The following is a 25,436-nucleotide window of genomic DNA, read 5'->3' as shown; positions in this document are numbered from 1 at the left end:
TGGGTTCGATGAATGGAAGCAACGAGTAGGTGGTAAATCCCTGAAGGAGAGGACTGTGGGCAGCTCGTTCCCCCGCCCCATCCCTTCACATCGGTTGGCTGGAAGGGTTCTCCCCGCTTTTCCGGAGCCGGGCGAGCACAGGGACTCGCCGTCTGCGCGACGTGGCTGTGCACAGCGGGAACCCGCCCGCCTGTCAGAGGCGGTGGCGGCGCTCTTCTGAGGTTTACGGCGGCGGCCGGGCTGCGGCGCGGGGAACGTCGGGACGGGACGCGACGGGACTGGACTGGACGGGACGCGATGCGGCCGGTCGGGCGCTGCTGGCGCGCGGCGCTGGTGTTGGCGCGGACGCGGGTCGTCGCCCTCGGGCCGTCGGCTGGGCGCCGCGCGGCCTCTGGGAACGCGGGCGAGCTGCGCGGCGAGCCCGACAGGTTCGGGGGCGTGTCGGTGCACCTGGCCGCGCTGGACCGCCTGGACGCCGCCGCCTTCGAGAGCGCCTTGCGGGGCAAGTGTCAGCGCGGGCGGCCGGGGGGTGGGAGGGGCGTCCTCGGGCCCGCCGTCTCCCGCTGGGGACGCGCGGGGTGGCGGGTGGACCGCTGCGCGCGCGGCTGGGGGCGGGAGCGGGTTTCCACTTGGCGCGCGGGCTGCGGCGGGAGAACCCTGCCCTGGCCCTGCAAGTGGGCCCTCCTGGGAGGAGGCCTGGGCAGGAGGCCTGGCAGGGCCTTCGCCCCCCAGGAGCGCCTGACAGGGGAGCCGCGGGCCGCGCGGTCAGTGGGCGTAGCGCGGACGTGCAGCCGTGGACTGGGCAGCGAGCCTCAGGTGAGCTTCGCCCTGTTGAGCAGCTGGGCAGGTGAGCGCCTCGACGTGCGGTCGGCCGGTCGGCGCCTTGTTTGGTCACCCTCACCCCGGCCAGCGACTTGCCGTCTCGCGTCGGTTCCCACTCGGGCTCCGAGAGAACCAGTCCGTCCTGCGGGGCCCGTGCGTGTGGGGTAGCCGGGTATGCATGGCTCCCGCGGTGCTTAGCAGCGACCTCAGGGGTGACCAGGCCGGGCCCTGAAAACGGGCTGGATGCGGCGGTGCACATCCTGGTTCTGCCACAGGCTTCGTCTCTGAGAATATTTGCCTCTTAGGTTGCTTCTGTGAATAATGCCAGCTCTGATTACTGGATAAATGTAATCAGATGTAACATACATGAAACTAATTTATTAATTCTAAAATAACATTTTTAATAAAGCAGATTTTGTGTCATTCAGTAATTATTAAATGATGGTTGAATATTAAAAAACTTATTGAATAATAATTGTTTCATTCTTTGAAAATTATTTTTTAAATGATGGAAGCGAGGCATGGAGAGAATAAGTAACTTCCCTTGGCTCTAGGTCTGGTCTTCTTGTCCCTTGCTGTCCCCAGGCCTATTGCCAGTTCTGTTGTAATGGAGTCAAACAAAACTGATAGTGCCTCCAGAGAGAACCTAAAATATATAAGAAAGCCTGATTGGAAGTCTGTCTTGGTTCTTTTCAAATAAATTGAACTGATTATGAATAACATTAACAAAAGTTGCCCAGCTGTTCACACATGCAGTCCACCATTCTTTTAGTGTTCCCATTTTGTTAAGAACTTAGAAGTTAGATGGATAATTGTAATTCAAATACTACATTGCATGGGTGTTTCTAGTCTTTCTGTGCCACCTTAGTTAACTGTTTAGTCAACTTTTTCACTGCTGGGACTAAGTGACTGTACCATAACTGTAGAGGAGGAAAAGTTTATTTAGGGCTCACAGTTTCAGAGGTCTTAGTCCATAGAAAGCCAGCTCCATTCCATGGGGCTCATGAGGACTTCACAGCCGGAGAGGGTTGAGAGAAGCAGAGACTCCACTCCCCTATACAAATATATACCCAGAGTCATGCTGCAATTCCCAACTCCTCCAGCCACACCCCACCGCTTCTCTTACTACTCAGGTAATCCCTGTCAGGGGACTAATTCACTGATTGGGTTAAGACTCTCACAGCCCAATCATTCCTCCTCTGAACCTTATTGCATTGTCTCACACGTCAGCTTTTGGGGGACACCACATCGAAACCATAACAGCAACCAATTATTTAATAAATATGGATTGAGCACTGGTGCTTAATACCAAGGTAAACTGGAGGATTACAACTGCATAGAATATTAAATAGGATAACACAGAAATGTCAGTAGAAGAAATGTCATTAGGTAACTTGGGATGAGTTCTAATAATCCAGACATTGTAAGTACTCCTTAAGTTCACATAATAGCACATGTTCAGGGATTAGAGATTTTAAAGAGGTGAACTTTCATGAGCTGGAGTTTGAGGGATGAAAAAAAGCCATGGGGATTGAAGGTGTGGTGGAAGAAAAATATCACTTAAGTTTGAGAAAAGGAGAAAGGAAGGGATTAAAAATGAGTCCTTACTTCAAGCATTGGTGCCAGAAATGAACAAGCTGGCAGATGAAGCTAGTTTGGGGTATAGCATTTGTTTTGAATGTACTTAGAGAAGTTTGAAGTGACAGTCTTGGAAAAATGTGTGGAGCAGCCAGACAGCTGGCAGTTCAGAGTTAAAGTGAGGTCAGGACTACGCACCTTCCTTGGGTTGATTGAAACAGTGGAAGCAGATGGACTCTCCAAAGCAGAGTGCAAAGATGCAAAACTAACAAATAACAAACGACTTTTTTATTTGATCTGAAAGATTGGGAAGGAGCACATGGGAACTGACTGGTAGAAATTTCTGCAGTCTTAAAGTTCATGTGTGTACACACATGTGCATGTGTCAAAACTCAACAACTCCACTCTTAAGATTTGTGTGTATTGCTTTAATTAGTCCTCAGTTTTTTAAAGATTTAATCAGAGAAACAAGGGGAGAAGGATCTGATCCCATAGCAACATGGCATGCTAAATCAGACCAAGCCTGTTAAAGGCCCCGTGGACCTGGCACTGAGCTGGGCAACACCGGCTTTCAGAGAGGGAGACAGCGTGATCCTTAACATTGGAGGAGCTTGCTGCAGATCTGAGGAAGGGAAGGGAGGGGAAAGGCATGCCACCCTTGAACAGGTGCTGAAGCTTCCCAAGACCCACACTTCAGGGTGGGGCAGAGAGCAAGTGAGATGATGTGTGGACAAAGTGATCAGGAGAGCGTTCTGAATCTCTTCAGTTGTGAGGTATTCATTTTATTACCCACACATTTGTCTTTCATGGTTGTAAAGCATCTGAAACTTAGTAAGGTTCAAATGAATTGTCATCTTTTTCCCCTGACTTAATCTTATGTAATAAAGTGAGAAACTAAAAAATTCAAAGAAAACCTGTCATGTTCATTGTGGAATTATTTATAATAAAATTAGGAACAATATAGATGCCTATGAGTAGAAGGTGAGTTAAGTAGTTTATGAATACCTGTACATGGAAAACTTGGAGTTATTAGACGTTCATATTCAAAAAATTTTAGCAAATTAGCCCAGAGTGTTTAAAATATGTTGTGAAAGATGTGATATAAGCTATATATGGTATGATGTTACTTATAAAATTCATGAAAAAAATAAATTTTTAGTTTTTTCTCTTCAAACTATTAAAATATGAAGCTTAATTATATTTTTGTTTTCAAGACTTTCTAGAACTAGCATATATTATTTTAAAATAATTATATATTTTCAACCATCTTGAACTTTATAAACCAAAAATAATTATGACACAATTCTTAAAGGAGGGACAAGTAAAAGTCCTTAAAGATTAAAACTAAGGGTGGTAAAAGAAACAGCATTAGCAGGCGATATAGCTCGGTAGTAGAACACTTATCTAGCAAGAAGCCCTGGGGCAGATCCCCAGCCTCACAAAAAAGAAAAACAGCATTAAAATATTACTCTTTTGTTTAAATCAATTTATTTGTCCATTCTGCAACTTGTGTGTCACATACTATCTTCAGCAGGTATAGATGTGAAGATCAGCATGTACTGACTGTTAAGTCTGGTGGAAAATCATAAACGATGTGGTAATTATGAAAAACATGGTAGTATCCTTGCTGCTCATGTGAACAGGACATTTCGGGATCTCTTTCCAGAGAGCTAAGCAGTGAGGAAGTACATCCCTAAAGATGGCTTTCTGGAGGAACTGATGCCCAGAGCTGAGGTTTAGCTCATTCCACTTGTCTTGTTGGAAATCTTTACACATTTTTATCTCCTGCATTCTAGCTGCAGTGCATCAGTGGCGATCAGAAGGTAGAGTAGCCGTCTGGCTGCATGTTCCCATCCTCCAAAGCCAACTTATTGCCCCCGCTGCTTCCCTGGGCTTCTGCTTTCACCATGCAGAGTCGGACTCCTCGACGCTGACACTGTGGCTGGGAGAAGGGCCCAGCAGATTACCAGGGTATGCTACACATCAAGTGGGAGTCGCAGGTCAGCTTCAAACTCATGCTGATAGAATTGGCTTTTTAGGGTTCACCCGGTTTCTTTCTTTGATGGATGATTTAGTTCAGTGATTATCTTCCTTGGGACTGTTTCATGGCTTTCAAATAAATGAAGTTTACCTTACAGATCAGCAGAGGACAGTACAAAGAATAGATAGGCACATGCAGAGTTGAATTCTCAAAACAGGTTCTCAAACAGTAGGAATTGGGATCAGAAGTAAATTCATTCAACCTAAATAAGCAAAATAAAGGATAAAATTTATTTGGAAATAGCAAAGTATTGCAATGGGAATACAGGTGCCATAGTAAACTATGAGTGTATTCAAAGAAGTTGAGGCCAGGGTAAAATTTGAAACACAGATGTGAGGAGAGTTGCAGCAGGTATTTGGAAAGGATAATCATGGGACCACAGTGATAAATAGTAAAAGTCCAGCAGTCCAAGGTTGAACAAACAGTTGCAGGGCAGATGTCCTGGTAGAGGCCATTTTTTTATGTTGTTGCAATGGCCCCTGCAAGCTGTGGGGGGGGACAATGGTGCTTGTGAAAGACCCTTCATAACCTCCAGGCTTTATTTACTTTTCTTTTTTGCTTAGGGTTGACCCAGTGAATCTGTTTTGATTCTGACAACTTTCATATTCCTATCACATACTTGTACTGGATATATGAGTGTACGGTAAAAGATAACAGGTTGAATCTAAGGTAAAGCAAACCAAATTGAATATTACTTCTTAAAGACATTTATGTTACTTTACTGTGCCAGTTACTTAAAATAGCATAATTTAACCATAGTGTAGAATTTTGATTAGCTTCAGAAACATAAACTGAAAGAATACTATCTTCCAATAAAAACAGGGACCTCACATAGTAGAGTGCATCAAAATCAGAGAGCTTCAGGACTGGGGTTGTGGCTCAGTGGTGGAGCACTTGCCTAGCATGTGTGAGGCACTGGGTTTGATTCTCAGCTTCACATTTAAACACATGAATAAAATAAAGGTCTATCAACATCTAAAAAATATATATATTTAAAAAGAAAATCAGAGGGCTTATTAAAACAGACTGCTGAGTCAGTAGGTCTGGGGTGGGACCTAAGAATTGACATTTCTAATAATTTTCCTGTGGCTGTTTTTGCTTTTGGTCTCAGGACCAAAAGCCTTTAAGAACCAGGATTAAGGAAATTACTAGATTTCCAGAACAGAGTAAGGATTCCTTATGACTTTAAATAAATGAAAGCAAGAATACATATTAATAGTAATTGATTAATGATCTTAAGTAGTAATCTTATATAATTTACAAGAGTTTTAAAACTGTTTTGCACATATGAAGTGTTTTAAAGGAGTTGTTCAAGAAGTCTAGTAATGTCTTCTGTGTCTGAAGCCTTAAGCTTTCCATTCAGCTTTATTTCAAAAATTGTACTTGATAATTGGGTGACAGCCTCACACTTCATTGGACAGTCATAGAGATAATTATCATTCATTAGCATGGACTTCTGATTGCGTTTGCAATCAGTACTATAGTGGTGATATATTCGTGAAGAGTTGTAGGGGTGCCAGGCTAGCTCAGGCACAGGTAAGAGCCAACAGAGTCATAACCCAGACCCCGGGAGTTGGGTAAAAGCAGGCTTGTGGCGAGCAACCTGCAAACTCATTTATTGCAGGAAAAACCATACATTTTATAGGCTTTTAACCCAATCACAATGTGCCATGGGGGATCAGACCACCACCCCCCTATACGGGTTCCCTTGGTAACACTAGGTAAATTTGGGGGCAGTTGTTTACATTCCTAGGTGGTCAGAGTGGAATGCTCCTCTCTGCAAGCTTACACACTTAAGAGAATAACTGCTGTGAGCCAAGAACTAGGATTTCTCCCAACAAAGAGTATCCTGTGAAAGACCTGTTTATAACAGTATTGTATTGTGTTGTATAGCTTAGGAGTTCCAGAGGACTTCAGGAATGGGAGATATGGAACTTGACCATTAATAAAGGATAACTAGGATCAGAGGTGACTCTTGGGGATAGGAACAAGCTAATACAGAGTTTTTTAGGTGGAGAAAAATAGTTGATGTTCTGAACAACAGAAGTTAGTATGGCTGTACCAGAGTGAGCTGTGACTTCTTCAGTTGGTTACCCTATAAACCTGCATCTACTGGCTTTGCACCTACTGGCTCCTCCCCCTGCAGTGTGCTTCCCCAGAGCTTTGTCCAGTTCTTGACAGCTGAGGGTTCTAACCCTCCTTAGACAAGCTCCTGACCCTTCTGTCTAAAATAGGGCCCTCCTGCCCACCAATCCCATCAGTCTTTGTCCCTTTAATAAGATCCACTTGTCTTTATAGCACTCAACACAATTAGAAATTCTGTCCCCACAATAATATCAACTCCCTAACGGTGGGTATTTTAAATCTTGTTCATCACTGTATCCTCAGGCCCAGAACAGCCTGGCCTAAAGCAGGCACCCAAAAATGTTGAACCTTCAAGTGGAAATGTCAGCCCTTGGAGAGCCGTGTCGTGCTGTAAAGAGTGCCTGCCTGGAGCCCAGACTGGCTGCCAGGCCCTACTCTCCCCATCAGCTGCCTGAACTCAAGCATTCTGGATGTTCAGAGTGATGAGCATCTGAGACAATAATGCACACAAAGCACTGAGCACAGTGACTGGCTAATCATGGCTGTATCCTGGGAATTTCCACTAGATCCCTGACCTTGGACTGATTTTGCTTTTACGCTGTGACCAGCAGGAGTCGCTCAAGTTGTGCTTTAGCAGTGCTGGTCCTGTGTTCCTGTTCCTAGTGAATTCATTAGGGGAAAATTCAGTGTGGCTAATCACAAATTATTATATTGTAAGAGTAAGTTTCCTTGAATGCTGTCCTTTGGAAAGTCCAAGTTCATCATAGTTGACATTTTATTATAGAATCCATCATCGTTAATTACACCTCATTTGGTTTTACTCTTGCTTTAAAACACTGGTGTTTTTATTTCAGTTTCATTTCAATTCCTTTTCCTCGTGTTACAAATACCTATTCCCTTTACGTATTTTATCTCTATATAGTATATATTACCATATGTTATGTGTATGAACTCAGTATTGAAAGAATGGCTGAATATATGGAAAATATCTTCCCACATGATGTCGATTCAAATGTGTTTAAGTTATCCCATTTAAAGGAACCTAGTACAGATCATTAGAGTGTTGTTTATATTTTTGACCTGGGATCACTCAAAGGGAAATACTAAAAAACAATGAGAATACCTTATTTTTAATTCCCATCATCTAGCAAAATCCACAGTGCACTGAGTAGTATGTATGATTAATGAGGAAATGAAAGAAATGGATTAGAACTTAAACATACTTAAATAAGTGTTTGTGTTATATGTTATAAAGTTGTATGCATACATGGTAAAGAAAGCTCACTAGCTTCTGAAAGGTCCTAAACTGAATATTGAGATGCTGGGATTTGGATTCTTAGGAGTCATAGGCCTGAGTTCTGTACAGTGAGTCAAGAAGAATGAAAAAGTAAATGCATTTATTCAGTAAACACTTGCAAGCACTGCATGGTCTGAGTGTACTCCTCCAAAATTCACACGTTGAAGCCTAAGCCCCAGTGGGAGGCTGTGAAGAGGTGAGGCCTTTGGGCAGTGGGATCAGAGCCCTCATGAAGGAGGCCCTGGGGCTTGTTTGCCCTTCCACAGTGTGTGGACATAGGTAGAAGATACTGAAGAGTGGGCCTTCCTCAGACAGCCTCCAGGACCTCAATCTTAGAGTTCCCACCTAGCAGAACTGAGAAATCGAATTGTGTTGTGATAAGCCACCAGTCTGTGGTGGTTTATTATAGAGGCCCAGTGGACTGCAACAAGCACTTGACATTGTGCAAACACTATAAAGAAAATACTGTGAAAGAATAGAAAGATTAATTTGTTCAACTGTGTACCGAGAAGAATAGACAACCTAGAGAAGCTTGAACAGATGATGCTACAAGTTAGCATCACTGGTACTCTTAAGTTCATTTAAAAAAAAAAAAAAAAATTGAACAATCAGTTCCTTGCTCTGGAGATTTACAAGCCTTCAAGGATGAGGTGGTATCTGAACTAGGCCCTTAAGCATGGGTAGGATTTTGATGACCACAGACTAAATATGGGAGGAGTCTAAGAGAATGAAATTAATGTTTCTTGGTTATCTTTTATTGTTTTTCCTAACAGGAGCTGTATTTGATGAAAGTACTAGAAAAATATTGGTTGTACAAGATCGAAATAAAGTAAGTTACTTCTGCATTATAAATGCTTTCCAAATGTTTGGAAAATGGAGAAATTTTGACATGCCTAAGAAATTGTAGAAACTTAAAGGAATTTATAATTTAAGGAATTATAGAATCTGAAAGTTATTTCTAAGCAATTATAGATCATTTAGATATTTTTTTAAGTCAAAAAGAACTACAACTTAGGAGGCTGAGGCAGGAGGATCCTAAGTTCAAGATCAGTCTCAACAACTTGGTGAGACCCTTAGCAACTTAGACCTTATCTCAAAAATTTTTTAAAAATATTTTTTTAAAGGGCTGGAGTTATAGCTCAGTGGCAGAGTGCCCTTGTGTTCAATCCCCAGTACTACTAAAAAAAAAAAAAAAAAAAAAAAAAAAAAAGTTATTTCTAAGGCTACAGGAGAATCATACACGGCTCTTCAGTTGGGAAGTCAGCTGTGCATCAATAACATCACCAAGACGCTCTCCCACCACTCAGCATTCATTGCGTTCCTACTCTGTGCCAGGTGCTGAGAGTACAGTAATGTGTAAGACACTGTCCCTGAAGTCTTGCAGCTTACTGCTTACTTGAACAGGCAGTCATAAGGCAGATGGTGACAGTTAACTTTGACTTAAGGAGCCCCTGAAGACTTCTCAGAGGAGGCAACACTTAAAACAAGCTTGGAGAATGAGTAGGAGGTGATGGGCAGGTTTAAAAAAGAATGGAAAAAAGCAAGCAGAGACGTTGGAATTGCATGTGAAATGGCACAGAGTTCAGGAAGGGACTGGCACGGTGTGGAAGTAACAGCTAGGCGCTCACAATGGTCAAGAATGTAGGAATGTTAAGATTTTCACCTGAGAGCCAGACTGGGAACTAATGCAAAGTGCCTCACATACCAGAATAGGAGTCTAGGCAGCTGATGCAACAGAGAACAGTATCATGAGTAGAAATTAGATTTTTCATGCCCAGAAGTTACAACTCAGTGAGAGAAAATAATTATATTTTCCAAGACTTCAGTAAATATTAATGAACAGAATTAAATATTTCCCTATATGTTTTTAAATTTTAAATTAATGTTTGTAATGATGGCTGAAATCAGTATTATATTTCTCAGAATTGTTATCTTAAAGTCATTCTGAAATAAGCAAATTTTGAGACTTAAGGCAGAATTCTAACTCAAAGCTTTTTATCATCAACAAAAATTTATATAGAAAGTACCTAAAGTCGTTGTCTAGCCCTCAATCAATTTTGCATTTAAATTGGAGGAGAGATATATACAGTTGGTGAGAACGACTGAATGGGTTTAGACTTGAAAGGTCAACAGCCAGCCATGGACAGATCTCAGTCGTGATGATGGAGTGGTGGTGATGGTTTATGGGGCGGCTAATGGAATCATAACACTCACATCAGCCCAACAATAGCAGCCAGATGCGGGAGGGGATGCCAACAGCAGACTGGGTGTCAGGATGACCCCTTGCCCCCTGGGCAAGTCTGCACACCCATCTCCTCACCTCTAAAATAGTCATCGTACCTTCCTTGTAGAAGGATTTGTCAACTCTCTGCACTGTTCTGTGCACTGAATTCATTCTAGGACCTGAAAGTACATGAGAGTGTGAAGCTGGAAGTGTGCAGCAGTGTGAGGCTCTGCCAGGCGGGATGGTCTTGAGCACAGCTCTAGTGATCTGTTCGCATTTCCATCAATGTTTATAGCAATAAGTACATAACAGAAGGCTGTGCACAGTATTTTCTTTCTTTTTTTATTTGTGTGACAAGAAAGAGCTATATTTTTTTTTGGCAAGAATATTATTAACAAGATGTCTATTCACAGAAATAGCTAATGACTGAAATTGATACACAGTCCTGTGTACACATAAGGGAGTTCCTTTATTAAGATTTTACTTCACCAGTAACCACTGGGTATCCAGAAGTGTCAAGATTTTTCTGTTGTTGAATTTTTCAAAATTAAGTTGTATATGTTTAAGGAGTTATTTGTATCATTTAATTTAAATCCATAACTATTCTAATAATTCCAAACACAGTTAGAAATACTTCCAAATCAGGAAATCCTACAAGAGTGTGAAGAATCTTGCCTCCTCAGGGCTGGGCACTCAGAGGCAGTCAGGGTGGCCCAGCTGCTGACACAACGCCGTGGGCTTCCCTCCTTGCCAGAGCAGACCCAGCTTCAGGAGGGGCTCCCCGTGTGCTAGAGGTGTCTGGCAGGAGCAGCCAGGCTCTCCTTATGGAACAGGAAATGGCTGTCACAGTGTCGAAGGCACAAGCATGGAGCCAGAAAGCTACGTTGGAAAAGGAAGCTTCTTTGAGTAATAAAAGATCAAAAGGCAAAAAAAAAAAAAAAAAAAGAGTCGAAAGTGTTTTATAGTTCTTTCACATTTAACTGAATTTTGAATAAATGATAGCCATCTCTTGAGATAGGGTAGAAAGGACAAATACATAATAGATTATTTTCAGAAATGGGTTTATAAAATGTACCTTAGAACAGGGTCAAGATTTTAAGTGATCTAAAAGTATTTGTGAACCATGTGTAAATTGTACATATATGATATAAGCAGACAACTGAATTATTAAGCTAGTGGTGAACTTTTAAAATTTCCATGGGTTTCTTTTGTAAATCTTTTGTCATTACCTTCTGTCACCATAAATATTATTATTCAATTGATGGATGATACATATTTAAATTTTTTCCATGTAGTCAAAAAATAGAACCATTATTTGATATTTACTTTAAAATTATGCCTCACTGGGGGCTGGGGCTAGCTCAGTGGTAGAGTGCTTGCCTCGCATGTGTGAGGCACTGGGTTCAATCCTCAGCACCACATAAAAATAAAGATATTGTGTCTATCTACAACTAAAAAATATATATTTGAAAAAAAAATTTTTTAAAGTTTGCCTCCCTTTTTTTTTACTTCCAGTAAGCTAAAGTTTCAGCCATTTAGCATGAATGAAATCAGATATGAAAAAATACTTCATCTCTGTTAAATAAAAAGGAAAACTGTATTGTCTGACCCGTTTTTGAACCCCTCACCACCTAGCAGGTCTGCCTGCCACATGATGAGCAGACAAGGTGGGATCCTCAAGTCCTAAGGCAGTTGGATGTTCCAGCTTCTTGCAGGCACTTGTTAGGTTTTGCTAGATTGTCGGGCCTGTGCTTAGGCTTCACTGTTGAGTGGCTATTGAATTATGCAACCAAGTTTTTATTTCTTCAAAATTTTATCAAATTTTAAATTATAGTTGGCTATTTTGTATTCAGCCTGTGGGCACATGTAACTTACAGCTAAAAATAAAGGAAAACAGACCTAAAATAATAAGTTACATGAAAGAAGTCCAGAAATGATGCCCTTGGTTTTAATTCTATCAAGGCAGTCTGTATTCATGCATGATATCTACATAGTCTTCTTATTCCTCTTATGTTCTACCTCTTTGAGCTGTATTTCAAGTCCAGTCTACCTTATGATGAGCTTAGACTTGAAAGTCTAAGTAGTGATAATAGCTACATATGGACCCAGGCTTATGGTTACTGAAGATACTCTTCTTTTTATGAGATCTATCATATATTTATGATTTTCTGTGTGTATTCTTTAACAGAATCTGGATTTTTTAAGTAGTAGATTTAAGAGCTCCCTGAAAGATAACATTAGCTAAGTATTGTTATCCCATTGCACAGAGTCTAGACACGAAACAGTATGCTGTGTTACAAAGCCATATTACTGAAAATGTTTATTTTTAAAGATATTTTATAAGTACTTTATTTGTTCAGGAGCTTTGATCAATTTCTGGTGATTGCAGCTATAGTTTATATGTTTCTTTTGCGTGCAGTAAGGAAAATTATGTTAATAAAACATCATTATTAATGCTTATTAATCCATAGGGTATGGGAGGATGCAAACAGAGATACAGTCAGAGAAGCTAGCCAGATCACTGCTTTAGTAATTAAGATGATTAGAAGGAAGACTTGGGGCTGGGGATATAGCTCAGTTGGTAGAGTGCTTGCCTAGCATGCACACAGGCCCTGGGTTTGATCCCCAGCACCAACAACAACAATAACAAAAAAAAAAAAAAAAAAAAAAGGAAGACTTGTACCAAGGTAGTGATATGAGAAAAAGAGGAAAGATGTCTCTAGGAACTAACTATAACTTTGTCAGTTAAGAAAAGGAGTAAGTTTTAAATCATTCACTATTTTGAGCTGGGAGTGGGTGCTGGAACAAGGGTATCATCAGTAGATTCAGGGGACAGTGGGAGGGGAACTGATGAATTCACTAGAGGGCATTTGAGATTGAATTTTAAAAGATATTTAAATTGGAGTACCCACACATTCACATTCCTCCTGATGAATTACTGAGCACAGAAAAGATGCTATGTATCAATTCCTAGGTTCTTGTGGTACCAAAAAGAGGTATAAGACCACTCGTTCATGAACACATTTGTGCTTTACAACTTCCTCCCTCATAACCCACAAACACTTTGACTCCAGACAGTGGCTCTCACCCACAGGACTTGCTATAGAGCAAGTGTTGATGTGGTTGGGTTAGGTTTCACCACCCGGCCTTAAGTAAGCTCACAGGGGATTGTCATGACTTCCCCATGGCTGCAGTTCCCGCTCTCATACCCTATATAATGGTGCCCTGTGGAGTCATGCCATGATGTAGCATGGTGCCACCCCAGGGAAAGTGGGCCCATGAGAAGCACTGCCCCAAAGACAGAACCGAGTACCATGTTCTAAGCCCAGGTAAGGGTTGATTTTAGGAATCATCTGGTAAAAACAATTGTCGGCAAAGGATGAAGTAGTGGAAAAGTATGAACAGTAACACACCAATCACTGTCCTAGGCCAGAGAGATCAGGAGAGTTCAGTGTGGAGATAACAGTGAATTTGCAGTGATCCACATTCCTCGTGTGTCTAGAGCTAAGTCACCATTTTTTGAAATAAGTTATTTGGAAGTGAGGACTTGTCAGACATCACATTAGGAAAGGAAGGTTAAGCAACCCACAGAGCTTTTCCATCTGGTGCAATTCTGGAGTGTGTCTTGTCACAGGGAAATTTTAACTTGGTTATTTTAAAATGTTAAACTTTAGTTATGCACAAAGTGCCTCACTTAGTACCTAAAGTTAACATTCATGGCACACGCACAGGGAGAGAAATGAGTTCTCTTCTTCCTGATATCTTAATAATCTTTTTGGAAATTAATTAATTAATTATATAAACATACTCTGTCTTGGCACATGAATATATCATTTAAAGAAAAATGTAGTTCTCCACAATTGAATATATGTCTTTACTGTTCTGAGTTTTCTTTGTGTATAGCTGTGTTTGAGCAGTCAAGGAATGTCCCATTGCATCATTTCATGTTTGCCACGTCTTTACTTGAAGACTTGAGTGTTTCACAACAATCCATGAGTTTTTATTCCCAATTTATAGGTGAAGAAACAAAGTCACAGAGACTAAATAATTTGCCCAAAATTACATAGACAGTGTAGTGTAAGCAAGATTCTGGCTTCAAATTATGTTATCTTTAGTAAAAGTAAAGAAATAAAGATTAGGCAAAGTCTAAAATTATTCATTTCACGTAAGAGTGATAATCCTCAGTCCTTCCATACTCAGTCCTAGTCTGGAATGTTCAGGGCTGTCAAGTGTGACGGCACATAGAAAGGTCAAGAAAGCATGACCTGTGTGTGAGAAACGTACAAATGTGCACATACATATGGACAGTCATCCTGATTTCCTTTTGAACGACAAAAATTGATCCAAATGTAAAAAGAATTTGCTGAGTGAAATGTTATAACAGAAGAGGCAACTTCTGAGAAAATTTAATGCATTAAGCTTGATTTTGTTTTTAGGAACAGCATTTAGCATCCAGTGAATGCTTACCCAGTTTTATGCTAGCCTGTACACTCCTGACTAATCACTTAAAATAACCATCATAGCAACCTGTTATCACCATTTTGCAACTGGGAAAATTCAGTGAGAGAGATGAAGTCATAAAGTTGAATTGAGAATTCTTTCTGCCAGTGGTGGTACTGGTGCAAGTTAACTGACAACAGCTAGATTAACAGCACCGAGTCCAAAGGGTAAGGATTTCTATATCAACATAACAAGAGGAAGGGCTCCTAGGGGCACATGCAAGGTATGGCAGCTAGTTTCTGACAGTTGCTTACTGCAGTTTATCCTCCAGGTACTCATTAATGGTCAGTCCAATTCCTAGCTGAAAGCTCCCCCCTCTCCCCAGGTGCCTTCTACTCCACACACACTGGATTAATAGCAGCTTCATTCTCAGAAATCTCTGCCTTTAATAGGGTAAAGGAAACTCAGAAAATGCCTCATTTGCCTTCTGCTGTATCCCAGATGTCTTCAGTTTAACGCCATTCTGGTGGGTTGCGGATCTCTCCATTTGGGAAGACGCATCACCACAACTCAAAATCTCTCAGAGGACGTGCTACTCACCTGATGCTGGTGTCTGCACAGATGTCAGGAAAACCACAAGCAGGGTTTTGCTGATACTATGTGAAAGAGCTGCAGCCAGCAAAGCAGATTGTAGGAGAGATGCTTCCAGGAATCAAGAGCACAGGAGAGTGCAGGAAGTAACCTTTGTCCTCCTACAGCCTTGCAGTTTGTTGGTGACTCCTGAAAGGGAGTCAGCTGGCAGTGCAGATTGGTTAGCGGAGGCCCAGCTAGGCAGGTACAGAAGGCCCCACCTGTGGACTCTGCTGCTCTGCAGGGTGGAGCCCAGCAACCAGTCCTCTAGGTGATTGTGCTGCGAAGTTTGAGAACTGCTGAACTAGCAACTTGGGTTTCCAAATTCTGTAGATGTTTAGAACTGTCAGTCTTGGTTTGATAAAGTATTGCTTCAGAATCTAGTCATATTTCCATATTCCCCCTATACTCCTAGGATGTTGGCACTGGTAAAAGCTAGGCAGATTCAAATTATGTATGATAGTGGTTTCTTTGCATATTAAGTAGGAATGATAATCTTCAATAGTTTCAATTTTTTAAGTTATAAGCAGTGATCCATTTAAGAACAAAATATGCAAATTAAGTACGGATGTATATTTGGCAAAAATTTAGTGAGAAAAGGAATCGGTTACTGTATTTTGGCATTAGGTGGAATTTAAGCAAAACAACAATTACATACTTAATAAATTTTCTATATTTATTATAAATAATTAGAATTATTTTTAGGCATTCAAGCCTATTCTCCTTTACTGGTTTTTTTGTTTTGTTTCTGAGCATGTGTGTGGTACTAGGGATTGAGTCTGGGCCTTGCACATGCTAGGCAAGCACTCCACCACCAACCTACACCCCAGGCCTGTGAAGTGTTTCTTATAGAACAAAATGTAACCCTCAGCATGATCACATGCACACACTCAAAACACAGACCAAAAGGGACATTTAAGTGTGCCTTTTCTCCTTCCCAACCCCATGACTTTGAGCAATAAAAGACCCACCAGTAGCTTGACCTTACAAAGGAGTGCTGAAGAGCTGTGTTAAGGTTAGGGACGCTCCTTCATTAACTATGACTGGGTTCCTTTTCATACTGTGCTGTATGACCTTTTAAGCACCAGGCATATATTAGTAAACAAAACAAACTTTCTACATCTAGAGCTAACAGACAAATGCATGATACAAATAATAAAACGAATACCTAAGATGGAGAAAATAAAGAGCGCGATGATAAAGAGACTGACGGGGTCTGCAGTATTCTACATTAGCTTCTGTACACCTAGCAGCTAGCACTCGATTCTTGCTGAACGAACTAGACAAAATGTGAGAGATTTGATGGCAGCTTCTAAGTCATTGAGAACAGTGACAATAGTGTAGATAATAAGATTTATCTCAATACAGCAAGTTGAAACCCTAGAAAGAGAGTGGTGGAGTAAAGAGTACACGGTGGTAATGAAAGATAACCAGGTTTCTGGCATTTAGCCAGGTGGGAATAAAGACATAACAAGAAGGTCAAATAATACAAGAGAGCCAGAGGGAAGAGGCAAGCAGGTGGGGGCCCTCATTCCAGCTTCTTGAGATGTGACTGAAAGAAATTAGTAAACCAGGCACAGTGGTGCATACCTGTGATCCTAGCCACTGGGACTTGGGGCAGGAGGATCTCAAGTTCAAGATCAACCTAAACAACTCTGCAACACCCTGTCTTAAAGTAAAAAGAAATGTTTTAAAGGGCTGTGGTTATAGCTCAGTGGCTTGTGTACAAGGCCCTGGGTTTGACTGCCCAGTACCAAGAAGAAAGAAATTAGTAGTCTGTTGGGGTTTTGTTTACAGAAACTCCTGGTTAGGATTTCAGGAACCACACCCAGGGAACCATGTCCTAAGCTAAGCCTCTGCTTAGGAAAACAGAAAATGTCTGTGGAATTAGGAAAATAAGTGAGAAAAAGGAATCAGAAAAATGAATCATGCTCTTTCACCTATCCTGAAAACCTTAAAATAGATTTGAGTTTACCTTCAGAACAAATGTAAGAGAAACAGCGCTCTTAACTTTGCTATTGCAGAGAAAGTATCTTACCTTCTGTTCATATCAGTGAAAAATGTACTAGCAGTGTGCCCTTTGTCGACACCTGCAATGCCTCCTTTCTGCCTTGCAGTTCCTGACTCTGGGAAGGGAAGGATGGCAGAGGAATTAATCCAGGAGACCGTCCCTGCCTCTTCTACTATTTTGCTTCCCACACACACATACACACGTCAGATTTGTAACTGGCAAATGTATAAGAAAGTTTGTCATCCTAACCACCATTCCAAAATATGACAGAACTACTCTAAATATTGTTTGAAACGATACATTTTAGTAAGTTAAAGGATAATTCACTGTTTCTGGTATGCCTAAGAACCTAGATGACCTCACCAGCCTAGAGCAGTAAGAGGTCACAGTACCAACACAGCAGCTGGGCACAAGGACATCTGAGAAAAGTATTTCTTAAAAGAGAGTGGAAAGTGCCTCTATTAAGACTGAGGAATAAAGAATACCAGAATTTTATACTTGGAAGCCTAGAGATGTTTTGTGTTTTACAGGAAAGAAGAACAAAGATTAAAAATACCATCAGTTCAAGAAGGCTGAATCTTTCAAACTTATCCTCAGTAGTTTTTTCCTCATGATACATGTTGGAAAGATGGATTGGTAAAAAAGCACCACTAGGTAATAACACAGGCAACAGATAGCACATTCAACACTACACTCAAGTTTACTCCAAATTCACAAATCCTAGGGGAGTGCAGGTCTCAGAAATAAATTTTGATTGGATATATACAGAATATTCCAGTTAGTCTGAGAATACCAGAGGTGTATGAAAAAGCATACAGTTAAGGACTAGTGAGGTCTCAAATCACCTTTTCAAATTTCTTAAGAGATGGTTACAAGCAGATTGCCTGGACTTGGACTCACACTAGCTGTGAGTCCAGACCAGTGACTAAACCTCATCACCTCCAAACTGGGAATAACACACCCTCGTTGGATTTCTGTGCAGCTTAAATGTGTTAGTTCTTACAAGAATATTGATCAGGGCCTAGAATGTGGTAAGCATTCAATACACGCTGGCTAATATTTTAGCATTATTGTAACAGTGCTAACCCTGTTGAGTTTTTCAACATAAAGAGAAGAACGGGAAGACCTGCCTGCCTTGCTGTTGCTTAGATCAGGAGTATCTACCAAGTTTCAAACCACATGACTTACGCCTCTCCACTTAGCACTTAGACCCCAGGCTCAAAACCAGACTTTTGTGGGGAGAAAGACACTTTTGAAAATAAGCTCTTTGAACCTAAGTGATGCCAGGAGATGTCACAGCTACTTACTAGCATAAAAATATACCTGATCTTGCCATGCTGAAGGCTTATAAAATAATCAGATTTGTGTGAGCTCTTTTCAATCCTGCTGTCCAGCATTTTCCCCCTTCTGACAAGTCTCTATTTCCAAATATGATCGAGAGTCTCCAATCATTCATAGCCAAGTCTCAGCAAAGATTTTAAAAGTTGACTTTCACTGTTCTTAGGAGACATCTGTCTGCCCCGTTACAACATGTTGTTGCTGCTGCTGCAAGTAAAGTTCATGGTGGTGATCAGACAAAAGCCTGTGGTCTCCACAGAAGCAAAGCTGCTGAGACCGTTTCAAAATGGAACCCAGCGCAGTGCTCTGAGGTGGAGACTAGGAGGTAGATCTCTAAAGTGAAGCATAACGCACTTTGTAAACCAGCACCGAGCCTAAGCCAGACACGGAAGGGTGGGAGGCCGGAACGCTGCACCCACTTAACCAGCAGTCTGGGAAGCCCCGGGAACCTTGCCACTGGTGTCCAAGCCCGCATGGTTGAGAAGTGACACATCCTTGAGAAGCACTCATCCAGGAAATGCGTGGGCCATGAAGCTCGCCAGCAGGAGGGCCACAGCTCGTGTTATGAATGAAGAGTATGCAGTGACCCGGCCAACAGGACGCTCCCCTTAGGAGTGTGATTTCTCAGTCAGTCTTCAGCTTTCCTCATGGTGATGGATACATAGAACAGAACTCTAGAAGGCAAAGCAGTCCTGACAGCCACAGCAATATCATCCATGTCACCTCATAATCATCTGTAGTCTATTTCCAAGTCTATTCTATGCTATTCCAATGATCAAACCTTCCTACCTGCCCTTCCCCACCAAAAAAAGCAGTGATGCATGAGAAAACACGAACTGATCAATTTTATTCACACTACCCATGAAAAGCAATTACATTTTTACATAAAATCGTTGACATAGACAACAGAATCTTAAAAGTAGTATGTCTGATTAGAAATACAATACAGTAAATAGATATGAAAATTAATAGCATACTTTAGTGATTACATTTATTCTGTGCTTTCTACTTAATTATAGCAGCATCTGTAAGATCCTCCTATTTGTTCATAGTTAACTAGCAGCGAAATTTAAATTATACAAATGCAGTAGATATTTCCCTCCAAAGTTTCATTAATACAAATTTTATCACATTAACCAATAAAACCACTTCTATTTCCTGAAGAAAAGGGTAGGGAAAGATTTTATCAGTCACTAACTCCCTCAGAAAGGAGGAGGGAAGGAGAGGGACAGGGAGCTAGAAAAAAATCAATTCTCATTTGCCTGGATCCGCACGGGGTAGGTCTGTGGAACCTGTATGTGTACGTGCGTGTGCGTGTGTGTGCAAGAGTGTTACTGAACAAGTGCTACATAAACTTTCTCTGCTTGATGTTGCAGTTGAAAAATATGTGGAAGTTTCCAGGAGGGCTGTCGGAGCCTGGAGAAGATCTTGGTATGTATCTTACATGTTTTAAGTAGCTTGAAAATATAGAGGACATCCATGTTTACTTTATCTTGCCCTATAGTGAAGAATACAAATTTAAATTTTCTAATTTCTTCAGACCAAGTCAGAAAGTTTCAGAGAGATTACTAACTGAATAAAATTAGCAGCAAAATTTCTAGCATTTCAGTTTGTTCCATTAGTTTGATTAGTTCCATTAGGAACTTAACACTTATTCTGTTTAGTACCACCTCTAGATTAATTTCTACAAAAAGCTTTAGATATCCATCAGTAAAGCTTAGCATTGAGGGTTATTCTGAATATGACTAAAACTGATGTTGGAATTAAACTATGAGAAAACACAAATTTTTTGCCATTGTATACAGAAAGGTGAATAATAACTTTTAAATTAATTTTGACATCAATATAATAAAGTCAGTCATAGAGCTAGCACGATGTAATTCTTCTCTTTATAAGAATCTTATCTACTATTTTGAGTACTTAGGAAGCCAGAACAGTAAAACATGAGAAAGTCTCGTGAGAAATAGTTCCCTAAAATAACTTATTGAGCACAACATTTAACACAAACAGGAAATAATCTAAGAATTCTTTTTGCCACTAATTTACAGGAAACAGAATAGAAACAATTTTCCTGTCTGTTCTTAAGCCATTGAATCAAATTCAGTGTCATTCTAATCAATAAATAGTTCATTTGATACCAACATTATTTCTCCAGGACTTTTTCTTTAATATGCACATCCCCTATTCTCTTTAGCCAACAATTAGATTATGGCAGTTTTGTGAACTTACTTTAATTTATAAAAGTGTATGTTATTGGCCAGGTGTGGTGATGTACTCCTATAATCCCAGCGACTTTGGAGGCTGAGACAGGAAGATTTCAAGTTTGAGGCCAGCCTTAGCAACTTAGGCCCTAAGCCACTGAACAAAACCCTGTCTCAAAATAAGAAATAAAAAGGGCTGGGGATGTGGCTCAGTGGTAGAGCACCCCTGGTTAAAATCCCCATTACTATAAAAACAAAAAGTGTATGTGTACCTGAAACTTGATTTTTAAATGCTATTACAGATCAGAATGCCCTCTATGCCTTGTATAGCCAACTCCTAACAATCCGTGAGCAAACCGATCGCGTTAAGGTGCGTCTACAGTGGATCAGATCTCGGTTGGGAGCTGACTGACTTTTTGCTCAGGTCCTGGCAGGCATGTGGTGGCACAGGAGTAGTTTGTTGAGGAGTGGGCACTAAAAGAGAAGGCCACTTACTCTGTGGGCTCCCCTATTCAATCGTCATCCTCATGAGGCCCGGGGGGGGGGGGGGGAGCATGGGGGCTAGGGAAGCCAGGCCCTGCATTCTTACCCCAGCCATCTGGGGGAACGCCATCTGCAGAGTTCATGTGGCTTCCCCCTCTGAGGCTTGCCTTCACAAATGAAGTCATTTTTTTTTTCCTATTAACTTTTATGGATCCTCTGAATGTCAGACTTACATTTAAATATAAATGAAGAAATAACACATTTCCAAGCTAAATACATTAAGTTGAGGGTTAAGTATGGCCCCAGAACCTTTAAGTCAAGGTAATTAAAAATACACTACTTGTTTAAAGTGTTCGTGGTTATCACAATCCACCATTCAGAGATCATACACATACCTCAATCATGTGGAATTAAGAAGAGCAGCATTTGTCATTCACCATACTACCTGGGTGTAGTACAAATTAAGCTATGTGATAAAACCCAAAAGCAGCTAGAAATGACCCCTGACAGTAGAGGTCTGAAAGGACTGTGTTGAGGACATTTCTGTTTTCTAACGCAGTACGAAATAATATTCTTGATGATGAAGCCAAACATTATGTAGATTTATTTTCTTGAAACCCTATATTCTGCAAAGTAAGCAACATATTTTAAGAATACTTCCATCACACATGTGCATGGCGCTCCTAATTGGACTCATTATTAAATCCTAGTAAATACACTGGTTAACTGGGAAATTTGTTTGGAATCTTTCTTTCTTGGATAATAATAAGTGAAGCAGTATTCTCTGTGGTGTTTTAAAAAGTAAGAGTGCCATATGCAAAGTAGAACACACTCCTCAGGCTTGGGGATTAAGGCGTCTGTGAGGTCACAACAGACAAACTGCAGTCCTGGAAATGCTGTCACCTCTGACTAACGATCCACAGTCACAAAGATTATCAGTGCACCAGAGCCAGGAAAACCCACATTATGCAAACTTATTCCTATTATTTTATTTTATTTCATTTCAACCTAAACCTATTATTAAATATTACAAAATAGAGATAACAAATATAAACTCCATTTTATTACTGATTACCATCGTGCAATTAAACAACAAAACACAATGATGACGTATTCAAACATGTCTCTCCCTTTTCTCTTCCTTTTTTTTGGTAACAGAGATTGAGCCCAGGGGTGCTTAACCACTGAGCCACATTCCCAGACCTTTTTTATTTTTTATTTTGAAACAGGGTCTCACTAAATTGCTGAGGCTAACCTCAAACTTGTGATCCTCCTGCCTCGAGCTCCCGAGTTGCTGGGATTACAGGTGCTCACCACCATGCCCAGCTAAACACATCTCTTAATCAGAAAAAATAAAAACAAAAACTACCTAGTTTTTCCTATATTCTTCACATATATCAAACAGTATATCTTACTTCAGTCGAGCTTATAGTATATTAAAATAATTTTAAAGGCACAACCAAAGTCACTTTATCTTGATAAAACATTTAAATTCATGTTGCAAGTCCTTGAGGAAGAGATTTTCATCTCGAGGTGGAAGGGGCCTGCTAGAGTCCAGCTGTGGAAGCACTTGGCCTGCCCTTGCATTTTCAGGCTTGGTCAGTGATGCACCACTGGGAGTCAGCCTGGTCGGAACTACCCAGATGGGACAGCAGCTCAGCACCCCACCCTGTGCTTCTGTACAGTCTGAGCTCATGAGCTCAGCACCCAGCTTTTTCATTAGTGCTACTAGGTGCTAGACAGAGTCCCCATGGTATTTTTCAGAGCATTTAAAGAACAAAAATACACATGCACAAGAGTTGGGGGCATTATCTAAAATTTTAGGACTGCCATCTTGAATAATAAATTTAATAACAAATATGTATTGTGTACCAATTAGAGTTATTTTTCTTACTAAGGAACATTTCTTTTAACCTAGATTACTCTTCTGTGCCTTCAGCTGTAACCCCACCACCCCCAGACTCTTCTCCCTGCAATGCTGGGGACTGAACTGAACCCAGGGTCTCACGCCTACCATCCATGTTCTACCACTGGGCCACACCCCCAACCCCAATGATTTCAGTTTTGAAATATGAAACTAGTCATGTTGAGACTGTGGGCAGATCTCAATATGGGAAGTCAGGGTATAATTGAAAAATAGCAGTTGAATGTCATGAATTTTAGAACACAGTACTTTTCCTGTGCATCTATCCAGAGCTGCTTCTCAGAGAAACTAGCGCACCTCCAGGGGACTGTAGAGACAGCGCAGCGCCAGGCTCACAGAGACGGCCCGTTCCTCTCTGGCTTCCTCTTCCCTGCCTGCCTTTTACAGGAAGGGTTACTAAGAAGACATTAACTTACTATTTGACAAACAGCAGTGAAGGCACTTGAAGGAATTTGAACAACAGCTTGTCTGGCAAGTGAAGTTTCCAGAAAAGCAGTCAAGGAAGGCAGCGTTTTAAGGGCTTCTCATAGATGCTTCCAGAGACAGCATCACAAAGCTAGGCAAAATCCATTTAGGTGGTCTTTCTGGATGTTCAGAAAACACACCACAAAAATATGGTAATGATAATAAAAATCCTGCCACAAGAATTATGCATTTAATTGAAAAATCATTGTAAAATGTGAAAACCCTTATTGTATTATAAAAAATTTTAATTTATATACTTATTTATATATTTAGTACTGGGGATCAAACATGGGTGCTTTACCAGTGAGCCACATTCCCCAGTTCTTTCTATTTTGAGACAGGGTCTTGCTAATTTGCTGAGGCTGGCCTCAAACTTGGACGACTCCTGCCTCAGCCTCCCCAGTCGCTGGGATTACAAGCATGCACCAGCACACCTGGCTATATTATGCATTTTATATTTCCCTAGCCTTCTGAAAACTTCTGATGAAACCACTATTGCCTTTGGGCATTAAAGGACTGAAACCAAGTTCTGTGAAATCTTATCTCAGGAAACAAAGACAATGCCAAAACTTCCTGCAGTGGGATTTCACTGCAACATTACTAGAGAAACAAAGGCACAAAGGCATCTGCTCAGTGAGTGGAGGCTTGATAGTCCCATTGGGATCACCAGGAGAAAGCAGAACCATTTCATAGTTCGCTCCATACATTCTTCAGCTCTGTGACCTTTTATGGAAGGTTAGACAGCTTCTGCTCAGTTCTGAAATATTTAAGTTTAGGCAGCTTTCACCGACAATCAGCAACAGGAGAATAATGAAGAAATATGGCCACTATCATCTGCAGCTTTGCAACGTGTTAACTTTTGCAACCTATGTTTTTACCTTTTGGGAAAGGGAGAAGGAAGAGGTTAAAAAGATGTGACCCTAAAAACGTACAAATGAATAAGCCAAAGCAACACTCGGTATTTCAAAAGCGTCTCGAGTGTAAAGGAGTGAAAATCCCGGTGTCCAGGACATAGAGAAGGCAGTGTGCTCGCAACAGCCAACCGAGGGCCTTGCTTCTCAACTCCCAGGCGGTGACGGGCCTCCGACTGTGCTCTCACAGCCTGCGCATCTGTTTCACGCAGGAGATACCGCGGTTCGCGAGGTTTTCGAGGAGACTGGGGTGCAGTCGGAATTCAGGTCCCTCCTGAGCATCCGGCAGCAGCACGGCAGTCCCGCGGCCTTCGGGAAGTCGGACCTGTACGTGGTCTGCCGCCTGCAGCCGCGCTCCTTCCACATCTCCTGCTGCCCGCACGAGTGCCTCCGCTGCGAGTGGATGGACCTCGGCGACCTGGTCAGGGCTGAAAACGCCACCCCCGTCACCAGCAGGGTCGCCAGGCTGCTGCTGTACGGGCACAGGGAAGGGTTTGACAAGGTCGACCTGCCGGCCCAGGAGCTGCCGGCGGGGGCCGCGGGCCGGCCCTCCAAGCTCTACCTCCGGGCACTGCCCGCCAGGCCCGGGCCGGAGGAGCCGCCGTGGCGCGCGGCGCTCGGGGCTCCAGCTCCGGGGAGCTGCACGTGACTGGTTTGTCCAGATTGTACAGTGGCCTGAACACGGGCCTGATTGAAGGGCTCGTGCTGATTTCCTGATGTGTGGATTTCCTTGTTGGAAATTCATGTGTAAGCACATTTCAAAATCTTTTCAAATAAAACAAATGTAAGGAAAACATTATAATCTAGGTAATCTTCACTGAGTAACAGGTGCTATATAAAAGGGGGAAGTTTACACATTTTTCTAAAAATTTTTGTTGTGTTTCTTTACTGAGGCAATGGTTAAATATCTTAGCATTGGAGAAAACGTTGTCTGACCAGTTCTCTAAACCTTGCTGTATACAATTTTCTTTCTCTCCTCTTAACAG

At 41.5% G+C, this 25,436-nt stretch overlaps 1 protein-coding gene across 1 annotated transcript; it reads left to right on the top strand.

The window, feature by feature from the left end:
• Nucleotides 1-33: 33 nt before the first annotated feature.
• Nucleotides 34-25,252, top strand: NUDT6 (nudix hydrolase 6). Its single transcript, XM_079154025.1, has 5 exons — nt 34-502; nt 4,197-4,400; nt 8,597-8,652; nt 19,843-19,897; nt 24,663-25,252. The coding sequence occupies exons 1-5, from the start codon at nt 298-300 to the stop codon at nt 25,097-25,099; spliced, it is 957 nt and encodes a 318-aa protein (XP_079010151.1). The 5' UTR covers nt 34-297; the 3' UTR covers nt 25,100-25,252.
• Nucleotides 25,253-25,436: the final 184 nt, after the last annotated feature.

Source organism: Sciurus vulgaris, assembly GCF_902686455.1.
Source record: "Sciurus vulgaris genome assembly, chromosome: 9".
NCBI classification, from domain to species: Eukaryota; Metazoa; Chordata; class Mammalia; order Rodentia; family Sciuridae; genus Sciurus; species Sciurus vulgaris.
The sequence above is the reverse complement of the archived record's forward strand: the minus strand, read 5'-3'. Positions and strand labels throughout refer to the sequence as shown.